This window comes from Macaca mulatta, chromosome X (genome assembly GCF_049350105.2).
Source record: "Macaca mulatta isolate MMU2019108-1 chromosome X, T2T-MMU8v2.0, whole genome shotgun sequence".
NCBI classification, from domain to species: Eukaryota; Metazoa; Chordata; class Mammalia; order Primates; family Cercopithecidae; genus Macaca; species Macaca mulatta.
In genome coordinates, this window is record NC_133426.1 from 118,550,914 (window position 1) to 118,563,216 (window position 12,303).

Below are 12,303 nucleotides of genomic sequence, written 5' to 3' on the forward strand. Positions count from 1 at the left end.
ACTTAGTGCCTGGCATTTAATAAAGGCTTGTCTATATGCTAGATATTATTATTTCTTACATTCATATTTACTGACTTCTTTAAGCCTTAGTGAATGAGAAAGAGCACAGTTTGGGCCTAGAGGAGGTGCCTGGGGCTTTTCCAGGTCAGGCAGTCTAGGGTTCTGTGCTAAGCCAGGTAGACAGCAATGTGAGGACCCAGAGTTGGGATGTGGGAAGACACAAACGTACCTCATCTCCTTGTGTTATTTTTCTAAAGGTAGACTCTGCACTTTGTCATGCAGTTCCTAAAGATGCGACTACTGTATTTGCTTCTCCTCATTTTTGGGGCAGGGGGGACTTCACTGCCTATTGAAAAGATACTTTCCTGGGGAATTAAAGTATGGGAGTCAGAGAAGACTGAAGCCAATCCTTAGAGTGTTACTGCCTTTAATAAACACTAGGCCAATCCCCCCTGCTGTGCAAGCTATTTCCTTGCCAAAAATGAAATCTGATACCACGTCCCTACTTTTCTATCTTTCCAAATTTGACTGATTCTTCGAGGCTCGGTTCAATTTGTACTTCCTAAATGTATTTCACAACGATTCAATCAGATACGTGTTGGTTGGGGTGCAGCCAGGAAAACAGAAATCACTCTAGGACTTTGTTTCATTTTGTTTTTTCTCTTCTCTTCTCTTCTCTTCTCTTCTCTTCTCTTCTCTTCTCTTCTCTTCTTTCTTTCTTTCTTTCTTTCTTTCTTTCTTTCTTTCTTTCTTTCTTTCTTCTCTCTCTCGCTCTCTCTCTTTCTCTTTTTTTTCTTTCTTTCTCTTTTTCATTCTTTCTTCGACAGAGTCTTGCTCTGTCATTCAGGCTGGAATGCAGTGGCACAATCTCGGCTCACTGCAACCTCCACCTCCTGGGTTCAAGCAATTCTTGTGCCTCAGTCTCCTGGGTAGCTGGGACTACAGGCATGCACCACCACACCCAGCTCATTTTGTATTTTTTGTAGAGACGGGGTTTCACCACATTGGCCAGGCTTGTCTCGAACTCAAATTCCTGGTCTCAAGTGATCCACCTGCCTCGGCCTCCCAAAGTACTGAGATTACAGGCATGAGCCACTGCACCCGGCCCACGCTAGGACTTTCAAATCAAGATTTAATGCAGGGATTGGTTACATGTAAGAGTTGACAAGTTAAAAAGGGAATAGTAAGGCAACTTAGAGATTAGCAACAACAGGAAGCCCCTCTTATCCTTGGAGTTTGAGGGTCAACAGGAAGAGGTAGTGTTCTTAGATCCAAGACTAGTGCACTCTGGCTGGAGCTTGAGCCAAGATGGTGAGTCACTGAAAAGCTGGGGCCAAGTAGGGAGGAGATGGCTGGTGGTATTTGGAGGTGAGCCCCAGAGGAGCTACAGCTGCTGCTGGAGGCACCGAAATAAGTGAGGATGGGATGGGGAAGAAACACTCTAGCTTCTCCCTTCCTCCTACCATCTGATTGGTTATCTGCTCAGACACCAAAGGGCAAAGGATTGTGAGGAATGTTTCTTGATACAAGAAACAGGCAGGGAATAGGCCTGAGAGTAAGCAGCAAATGAAAAGCCTGGTTATCTTCTCTATTTTACAGAGAAGTCAAATGAGGCAGAAAGAGGTCAAGTTGCCCAAAACCACAGTAAGTGGTTCTCCAGGTTTCAAATCCAGGCAGTCTGACTACTCTTGAGCCCATGCTGTCTGAAATCACTGCTACTATTCTCGTGATAATAGTGCTATTGTTGTTTTACTCATGTCAGACTTTCCCTGTAAACTACAAGTTCCCTAATGGTATCAACTGTGTCTTTCCCCTTATACCACTTACAGCACCTAGCTCTTGTAACTCTTACAGAATCTACCAGAAAATGTAAATTGTTGACTGAAATGAGATTATCAGCAGGTGTTCATAGATTCCACATTACCCAAGGGAGGAGGGCACTATTAAAATGTCCTCCATAGTTCTGAATGTTTTCTTTCTCCTCAGTTAAATGTAGCAACCCTTGATCAGATTCCAGACAATGGTTTGGCAACAGGGAAAAGCACAAGCTGAGATGAGAAAAATACCTAGATTGCTGGAGGGTATCCCAAAGGGAAGAGACAGTTATTAAAATTTGAAATGGCTTTGCTCCAATGTCATGATATTCCTACAGCTTGAATTGAGCAACTCCTTCACCTGAATAGGGACTACACTATTCCTTAGACTTACTATAGCTTCCATGGTTTGGACTGTTTAGTGGAAATGAAAGGTGGCAGGGTTTACGTTTTGTTCTGTTTTCTTAAGAGATGGCTCTTGGGAGCTGAGATACAGACAATAGGTATGTTGATGAAGCATCAGTGATTCTTATCCTGGAAGAAATTAGGGCAGATATTGGGCTCTTCGTCCCCTCAGGATTATAATGAGCCCTTTTATCCCTGGAACTGATAGGACAAGGAGACTGAACAGTTCAGAGTTGTGATAAAATGAGGAAAGGAAAGAAGGTCCGTTAGGGCCCTTGTAGTGAAAGTGCATTTCAGGTGCTTCTTGATCTCAAGGTAAGTGTCGACATGATAGTGTAGAGGTTCTGTGCGTGGGTCTTGGGGTTAGACTACCTCAATTTAAATCCAGACAGTACCACTTACTAGCATATGACTTATTAGCATATTGGGAATAATATAGTATTATAATATAGCACATTATCTTGATTTTTCTCCCATCTCTCTGGCTGTTCTTTCTCAGTCGCTTTGGATAATCCATCCTCATTTTTCCAACCTCTAAATATTGGAGTGCCCCAGACTTCATTTTCAGATCTCTTTTCTTTTCTCTCCACACTCACTCCCTTAGTGATATCATCTAGTTCCATAGCTTTAGATACTACGCATATGTTGGTAACTCTCAAATCTCTATTGCCAGCCAGGAACTCTCCTCTAGACCTATAGACCACTGCCTACCCAATGCCTCTACCTGGATGTCTAATAGGCATCTCCAATTCCACATGTCTAAAAGTCAACTCTGGATCTTTGTTTCACCTCCTTCCCCCACCAGGCCTGCTCCTTTCCTACTCTTCCCCATCTCAGTAATGAACAACTCCACCCTTCCAGTTACTCAGACCAAAAAACCTGGATGACATTCTTCACTACTCTCTTTTGCTCACACTTCACATCTGATCTAGTTCAAAATATATCCAGAATCTGACCACTTCTCATTGCTGCTATCATGACCAACCTGGCCAAAACCACCACCAGCTTTTGTCTGGGTTAGTGCAATGGTCTCATAATTGGTCTCTCTGTCTTTGCCCCTATCCCACTCTAGTCTATTCCCAATCAGACACAGCAATCTTACTAAACTACAAGTTAGATCATGTACCTCTTCTGCTCAAAACCCTCTCACGGGTCCCTATCATGTTTAGAATAGAAGCCTAAATCCTTCCAATGGTCCATGAGGCCCTAGGTGATCTGTCACTCACTCCCATTACTTCTCTGACTCCATCTCCTACTTCCCTCTCCTCCCTTGGTTACTCCACTCCAGTCATACTGGCCTTCAGAAGGCTGAAGTTAAGGTCTTAATGTGGCTGAGCTCTTATCTGGAGGCTCTGGAGAAGAATTTGCTTCCAAGTTCATATGTGTTGTTTACAGAATTCATTTCTATAGTGAGAGCTTGGGCCCTCTTTCATCTCCTGCACACTGCCTGAATTTCTTACTACTTGCCCCACTCCATCTTCAAGCCAGCAATGCACATCAAATCTTCCTTGTGCTTCAGATAGCTGACTGATATGGTTTGGCTGTGTCCCCACCCAAATCTCATATTGAATTATAATCCCCATAATCCCCATGTGTCATGGGAGGAATCCAGTGGGAGGTAATTGAATCATGGGGGCAGTTTCCCCCATGCTGTTCTCATGATAGTGAATGAGTTCTCATGAGATCTGATGATTTTATAAGCATCTGGTATTTCCCCTGTTGGCACTCATTTTCTCTCCTGCTGCCCTGTGAAGAGGTGGCTTCCGCCATGATTGTAAGTTTCCTGAGGCCTCCCCAACCATGCAGAACTGTGAGTCAATTAAACCTCTTTTCCTTATAAATTACCCGGTCTTGGGTATTTCTTCATAGCAACATGAGAACGAACTAATATAGTAAATTCATACCAAGAGTGGGGCACTGCTGTAAAGATACCTGAGAATATGGAAGCAGCTTTGGAACTGGGTAATGAGCAGAGGTTGGAACAGTTTGGAGGGCTCAGAAGAAGAAAGTAAAATGTGGGAAAGTTTGAAACTTCTTAAATACTTGGAGGGCTCAGAAGACAGGAGACTGTGGGAAAGTTTGGAACTTCCTAGAGACGTGTTGAATGGCTTTGACCAAAATGCTGATAGCGATATGGACAATGAAGTCCAGGCTGAGATGAGGAACTTATTTGGAAATGGAATAAAGGTGACTCTTGCTTTGCTTTAGCAAAGAGACTGGTGGCATTTTGCCCCCTGCCCTAGAGATCTGTGGAACTTTGAACTTGAGAGATATGATTTAGGGTATCCAGCAGAAGAAATTTCTAAGCAGCAAAGCATTCAATAGGAAGCAGAGCATAAAAGTTTGGGCTGGGCGCAGTGGCTGACACCTGTAATCCCAGCACTTTGGGAGGCCAAGGAGGGTGGATCACGAGGTCAGGCGTTCGAGACCAGCCTGGCCAACATAGTGAAACCCCGTCTCTACTAAAAATACAAAAATGAGCCAAGCATGGTGGAAGGCGCCTGTAATCTCAGCTACTCAGGAGGCTGAGGTAGGAGAATCGGTTGAACCCGGGAGGCAGAGGTTGCAGTGAGCTGAGATCATGCCACTGCACTCCAGCCTGGGTGACAGTGTGAGACTCCATCTCAAAAAAAAAAAAAGTTTGGAAAATTTGCAGCCTGAAAATGTGATAGAAAAGAAAAACCTATTTTCTGGAGAGAAATTCAAGCTAGCTGGAGAAATTTGCATAAGTAATGAGGAAGCGAATGTTAATCACTAAGATAATGGGGGGAAATGTCTCCAGGGCATTTCAGAGACCTTCACAGAAGTCCCTTCCATCACAGGCCCAGAGGCCTAGGAGGGAAAAATGGTTTCCTGGGCTGGGCCCAGGGACCCCCTTGCTGTGTGCAGCCTAAGGACTTGGTGCCCTGTTTTCCAAAAGATCCAGCTATGGCTAAAAGGTGCCAAGGTACAGCTTGGGCTATGGCTTTAGAGGGTACAAGCCCCAACCCTTGGTGGCTTCCATGTGGTGTTGGTCCTACAGGTGGGCAGAAGACAAGAACTGAGGTTTGGGAACCTCCACCTAGATTTCAGATGATTCATGGAAATACCTGAATGTCCAGGCAGAGGTGTGTTGCAGGGGCAGAGCCCTCATGGAGATCCTCTGCTAGGGCAGTGCAGAAGGGAAATGTGGGGTGGGAGCCCCCACACAGAGTCCCCATTGGGGCACTGCCTAGTAGAGCTGTGAGAATAGGGCCACTATCCTCCAGACCCCAGAATGGTAAATCCACTGACAGCTTGCACCATGTACCTGGAGAAGCCACAGACACTTGACACCAGTCTGTGAAAGCAGCCAGGATAAGGGGGCTGTACCCTGCAAAACCACAGAAGTGGAGCTGCCCAAGGCCATGGGAGCCCACCACTTGCATCATTGTAACCTGAATGTGAGACATGGAGTCAAAGGAGATCATTTTGAAATGTTAAGGTTTAATGACTGCCCTATTGGATTTTGGACTTGCATGGGGCCTGTAGCCCCTTTGTTTTGGCCAATTTCTCCCATTTGGAATGGGTGTATTTACCCAATGCCTGTACCTCCATTATATCTAGGAAGTAACTAACTTGTTTTTTTTATTTTACAAACTCGTAGGCAGAAGGGACTTGCCTTGTCTCAGATGAAACTTTGAACTTAGACTTTTGGTTAATGCTGGAATTAGTTAAGACTCTGGGGGACTGTTGGAAAGGGATGATTGTGTTTTAAAATGTAAGGACATGAGATTTGGGAGAGGCCAGGGATGGAATGATATGGTTTGACTGTGTCCCCACCCAAAATCTCATCTTGAATTACAATCCAAGTTATAATCCCCACATGTTGGGGGAGGGACCTCCTGGGGGGTGATTAGATCATGGGGGCAGTTCCCCCATGCTGCTTTCATGATAGTGAGTTCTCATGAGATCTGATGGTTTTATAAGGGGCTCTTCCCGCTTCCCTCTCACTCTCTCTCACCTGCCACCATGTAAGACCTGCGTACTTTTCTTTCTGCCATGATTATAAGATTAATGAAGCATCCCCAGCCATGTGGAACTGTAAGTCAATTAAAACTCCTTTCTTTATAAATGACCGAGTCTCTGGTATTTCTACATACCAGCATGAGAACAGACTAATACACTGACATTCCCTTCTGCTACCAGTTGGAGAAAACTCTGCTCCTAAGACTTATGTGATTAGATTAGGCCTACCTGGATAATCTCCCTGAATACTAACCTCAATTACATCTGCAGAATCCCTTTTGCCACATAATACAACGTAATCACAATTGTGGTATCTCTTCATATTAATAGTCTTGATTATTAGAGTGGGAAATCTAGGGGGAACATTTTAGGGTTTCGCCTACTATAGTGATATTCAGACTGTTTAAGAAACTAGTCAATCCAAATATAGGCCAGTTGTGGTGCTGGAGCAGGGTCCTAGATTCTACCAGCTGTTCCAGATGTTACCCTTTACTTGCTGGATTGTGGGGAGGTCTGGGTATGTCGTAGAAGGAACAGCTGGAGTGACAGCTATTTACCAACTGGTATGGAAATGTTTCAATATTTTAATAATTGAGTAGCCATATCAGTGCGTAGCAGTTGGTTATCAGTCCGGCTGATAGAGAGTTAAAATCATGGTATTGTGTGTGAAGTGCTGCTTTGAAAGTCTCTGCTTTGAGAATCTGAGGTTGGTCCTAGATGACTGGGGGTGGGTGGGGAGACCACCTGCCCTTCTTGGCACTTAGATGGTATGCAACAGCCCTCTCTAGTCCTGCCTCTTATCCTGTGGTGCCAGGTTTGTTTGGATGAATGTCATCATTTGCATGAATGTCTTCTGCAGTGGGAGAGTCCATTCATCATCTGGGCCTCCAAATGTTGCCACCCTAAGGGAGACAACCAATTACATATATTTGGACTCTCCCCAAGCCATCCAGCAGCTGTGGCTCAGTGAAGCAAGTGCTGTTTACTTATTTTCAGCATTAGAGCAAATGCTCCACAGCAGCCAAAGAAACCAAGGGTTCTTATTAACTTGCTGAATAAGGCTTTATCACAGACCATTATGAGCACTATGTTTTGGGAGGACTAATCTTAGGCAACAGAGATGCCCATTGTGGGTGGGGTAGGGGATAGGAATAGGGCCTAAGGTAATGAACTTTGTGGGACTGATCTTATCTCTTCCACCTAATATTTTTAAATGGATGAATCTGATTAACACGGCACCAAGGGCAGCTTTGCTTGATGGAGCTTCTGCCTATACATCAAGGACAGCAGTGACAAGGTAGATGCATTTTTAAAAATGTCATTGGGAGTAATAAGGAGATTGAGGGAGATACAAGAATAAAAGGAGAAGTAAATAACTGCTAATTGCCAATAACAATAATATACAATATGGCCAGCTTCACCTGCTGATGCTGGGACCACAGAGCACAGGCTTGGAGTGATTCCTGCTTCACTGTATGTTAAGGATAACTCTATACACCACTGTGGTAGAGCCTCCTCTGACATGGAAATACAAATTGCTACAGAGCCATATATTCACATCACCAGCAGCTCTGAATCCTGCATGGAACACTGATAAAGAGCTTAACCCTTCAAGGGATTGGTATTACCCGGTGTTCTTGAGGACTGTCCTAGAATGTACACAAATTAGATTCACAGTGAGGCATGTCGACAACTCAGTCCCTACCTAGACTGAATCAGCCTGTGATACCTTTATAATAGGAGAAATTTGTCTTCAGTGGTTTCCCTTTCTGTAATCTTCCTCCCTATACCAAGGACCTTGTAAAAATTACATTCAGTACTGAAGCAGAGATGTTGCAAATGAAATTAAATCTACTGTCTGGTCCTTATCACTTAAGCAGATCCAGGTATTTTTGGAATCAGGTTGTCCAGTATCAGCATCCCACTGGATCCCACTGAATCCACTTACAAATGGTAAAAAACATCCCATGGGATCCAACAGCAGTAAAGATATTATTCAGAATAGTTGGCCATGACTTCAGATTTATGAGATGGTATAGACTCCATTTAGCTACCATTGGTTCCCTCCCAAGCCAATGTGTTTTCTTTGGGTGCAGCAGTAGGTGGCATTAAAACAAAACTTACTACCAGCAGGTGGTGATGAGAGCTGGAGTTGATTATTTTCACCCTTCCTAGAAAATGTCACTGAGCTCAGTGAGAAGGACCACAGCCCTGCATTAGGTGACAAGAAAAGCTCTCCCTTTTCTACTGTCACAAGGAAAAATCTGCTGTCCGACACCCAGTGAAAAAACTACAAATACCTTTGCATGAATATTGCCATCTTTGGCAGGGGTGAAGGATAGAATGCCAAGCAGAGGGGATGGAAAAGTCAACTCCTGAGACTCCATGCCTGCCCCTGCCCCCTTATAGAGATAGACTAGGAGTGAACATAAATCATTTCAGAGTTCTTGGCCTAGTTGTTTGAATGAGGGGGAATGAATGAATGGAACTGAACTATATTGCATTTCAAATGCAGTAGAAGAACAGAATTTCAGTGCTGGAAAGAACCTTGTGAGCCTATCTTGTTAATCTGTAGGCACCCAGACTCATAGGATGCCAGAGCTAGCAAGGATATTAAAAACCATTGATTTCAAAACCCTCACTTTTTGGATGATGACACTGAGGCTCAAGAGGGGAAAGTAAGTTACTAAAGACATACAGTTATAAACCACAGAGCCAGGATTAGAGTCCCTGGTTTATTAACTTCAAATCTTTTTTTCCACTACAGTCCTCTCCCTTCTCTACCACCTAAATACCTACTATCTAAACTATCCTAGCAGACAATTTTATATCCTAATTTTTTAAATTCTCCAATAACAGAAATTCTATAGACCCACCTGTGAGAATATATTTATTACATTGCCATTTATAGTTAGGAATTTCTCCCAAATAGGTAACTCAAAAGCCTCCTGCTCCATTTCTTTTTGGTTCTGTTCTTAGTGGAAATGGATCACATTCACTATTAATAATATTTAAGATGTGGACAATGTGTATGTATGGGTATGTGTGTGTGTGAGCGCATATATATATGTGCATATTTATATATATACACACACACATATATACACATATATATCTAATCTATGTATATGTAACAAATAATTTAAGCTTCTTTTCTATAGGCTAAATAACTCCTCAGTGGCAAACCAAATCTGAGAAATAGCATCTAGAAAGGAAGACAAGACTTGGGTTTTTTTATTTTGTACTTTCTCTGCTACAGCAAAAACTTTCAGCAACAGACTGATCCAGAGTGGGTATTCTAGCATTATAGTAGGAACTACGCATCCAAATTTACTAATGCCTGACTAAATCAGACCTCAGGTAATGAGGACTCCTTTGCTGAAACTCAATTTCTAGGAATTATATGCAGATTAAAATAAAATAAGCTAAGGTTGGATAGCTACTTTGACATAAAAAATCAGGGCAGGGACTGAATTGATAATGTATCCTACACTTTCACTATTTCTAGTCTAGGGTAATCAACACTGCTGATCTAAATGGTAACATGATGGCGCAAAAACATTCAGCAATGGACTCTACTTAAGAATGTCTCACAATGGAGTGCAGTTACTTATATATACTTGATTGAAAAATAGCCACTGGCTGGGTGCAGTGGCTCATGCCTGTAATCCCAGCACTTAGGGAGGCTGAGGTGGGAGAATCAGTTGAGGCCAGGAGTTTCAGACCAGCCTGGGCAACATATCAGGACTCCATCTCTATTTTTTAAATAGGAAAAAATGTAGTCCCCTCCCTTCTCTGTCTCTCTCTGAGAAGACCATCCTTGTCAATGTGATTCTTAGTTTTCGGAGGGAGATGTTTGCAGTGAAGCGGGAGATAGGGCTCTCTTGGCTAGAGAACCAGATCAGCTGAATTAACCCTGGAGATGAGTGAGGTGACACATTGTAGCCAAATGGTGCTCAAACCCCAAGTTTTCCACTGAGGCAAGAAAATTGATTCTGAAATTTAGAAATATTTTCAATAAGTAACTAGAAAATCTTATTCACTAGAATAACTTATATTAAATGATCAAGATTCTATAGACTGAAAGTCCAAACTCAATTGCATTGGAAAGAAATAATTCACTCTAACAACTAGGAAAGCTAATGTAAATTAATTGAGGCAGACGAACTCTTGCATTGAGCTTCTAATGGACTCCATGCCAATGTTGCCCCATCCTGAAACGAAAGTAAGCACCCTTGTAAAGCAAATCTACTCACGGCAATAAGCTGATAGGAGTTGTTCATCATAGCAATCAGCATGTTCAGCAGCACTACCAGGGAGATGACGTTGTATGTTCCAAACATGGTAGCTCCTACAAACTCGGTGAATTCGTGTCTGGCTTTCACATTGGTGACATATAGATTTAAAAGGCCAAATACAGACCAGAAGAGCGATTGAAGAGTCTCAAAGAGCCTAAGAGAGATCAAAGAGCAGGTTAGTTAATTCTTTAAGAAGAGCAAGAAAAGAATGAGAAAATGAAAGGTGATCTGCTTAATGAAGGGGCTGCCAGATTTGTGACTGATAGATTAGTGGTCTCACATATTTTGGGCTCTTCCCTAACACAGACTGACCATCCATGTCCATTTGTTTGTTTGTTTCCACTTCTATGTCTTATGCTTTGCTTTTCTACCTGAAATACCATTCCCTCTTCTCAGTCTACGCATAGCCTAAAAATTTTCAAGGCTTATTTCAAGAGCTACTTCCTCTACCAAACTTTCTCTTTTGTCTTCAGACCATGTTATTTTTTTACCATTCTAATTACACAGAGGCAATAAGTACTGTGGTTAAGAATATGGTGCTTGAGGCTGGGCGTGGTGGCTCATGCCTGTAATCCCAGCACTTTGGGAGGCCGAGACAGGCGGATCACAAGGTCAGGGCATCGCGACCATCCTGGCTAACACGGTGAAACCCCGTCTCTACTAAAAATACAAAAAATTAGCCAGGCACGGTGGAGGGCGCCTGTAGTCTCAGCTACTCGGGAGGCTGAGGCAGGAGAATGATGCTTGGGTTAGATTGCACTGGGTTAGAATCTCAGTTCTGGCATTTGCTGGCTGAGTGAACATGAGAACAAATTACCATTTCTGATACTTCTTTTGTGGCTCTCACAGGACCCAGATAGCTCTAAACTGCATGGAGGAGCTTGAGGATTCTCAAATTAACACTTTATACAGATAATTGTTAATGATACATTAACCAACTATTATTGAGGCTTTTATTATTGAGAACTCAACTATTATCGAAAACTTATAAGCATGTTAGGTACTTTTACATACATACATCATCATTATGATCCTTGTAAAATTTTATTGTTACTGATGAGGAAACAGAGATTCAGAGATTGAATGACTTGCCCAAGGACACCTTACTAGTAAGTTTTGAGCCAGAACTCAAATTTAGGTCTCTCTGCCCTTCCAAAAACACTATATTAATGGCTTCTCAAATTATTATTTCCTCTCTTAGTCTTCACATCCAAACATGTAACTGCAATGATATGCTTTTGGTGTCTAGGGTTTCTTTTGCTTTATATTCAGAAATCTGAATACAGCAATAAAAATGCAGCCAGCTCGTGGGTGGCAGAGATTAGCCATTGCCCAAGCCTGTGGAAGTCATGCAGAACATAAGAAATGTTACTTTAAGAATGGATGCATTTTTCAGTGTACTCAAAATGTGTTGTTCTTAATGAGCACAACGTATTTTGAGAGTCTTAGGGATTTGTTCTTTGGTTCATTTTAGAGGTGAGTGAGAGGTGCTTTAAAGAGTCCCTCTGTCAGCCGGGCACGGTGGCTCACGCCTGTAATCCCAGCACTTTGGGAGGCCTCACGCCTGTAATCCCAGCACTTTGGGAGGCCGAGGCGGGCGGATCATGAGGTCAGGAGATCGAGACCATCCTGGCTAACACGGTGAAACCCCGTGTCCACTAAAAAACACAAAAAAGCTAGCCGGGCGAGGTGGCAGGCGCCTGTAGTCCCAGCTACTCGGGAGGCTGAGGCAGGAGAATGGCGTGCACCTGGGAGGCGGAGCTTGCAGTGAGCCGAGATCGCGCCACTGCACTCCAGCC

The 12,303-nt window shown here is 43.1% G+C and overlaps 1 protein-coding gene across 1 annotated transcript in view; it reads right to left on the minus strand.

Moving 5' to 3' along the window:
* The window catches only part of TRPC5 (transient receptor potential cation channel subfamily C member 5), a 200,280-nt gene that overhangs the window by 60,503 nt on the left and 127,474 nt on the right, over positions 1-12,303 (minus strand). Inside the window, exon 6 of the mRNA XM_001101078.4 lies at positions 10,463-10,658. Coding sequence (XP_001101078.1) covers positions 10,463-10,658 — 196 coding nt within the window. The remainder of the gene's footprint in view (positions 1-10,462; positions 10,659-12,303) is intronic.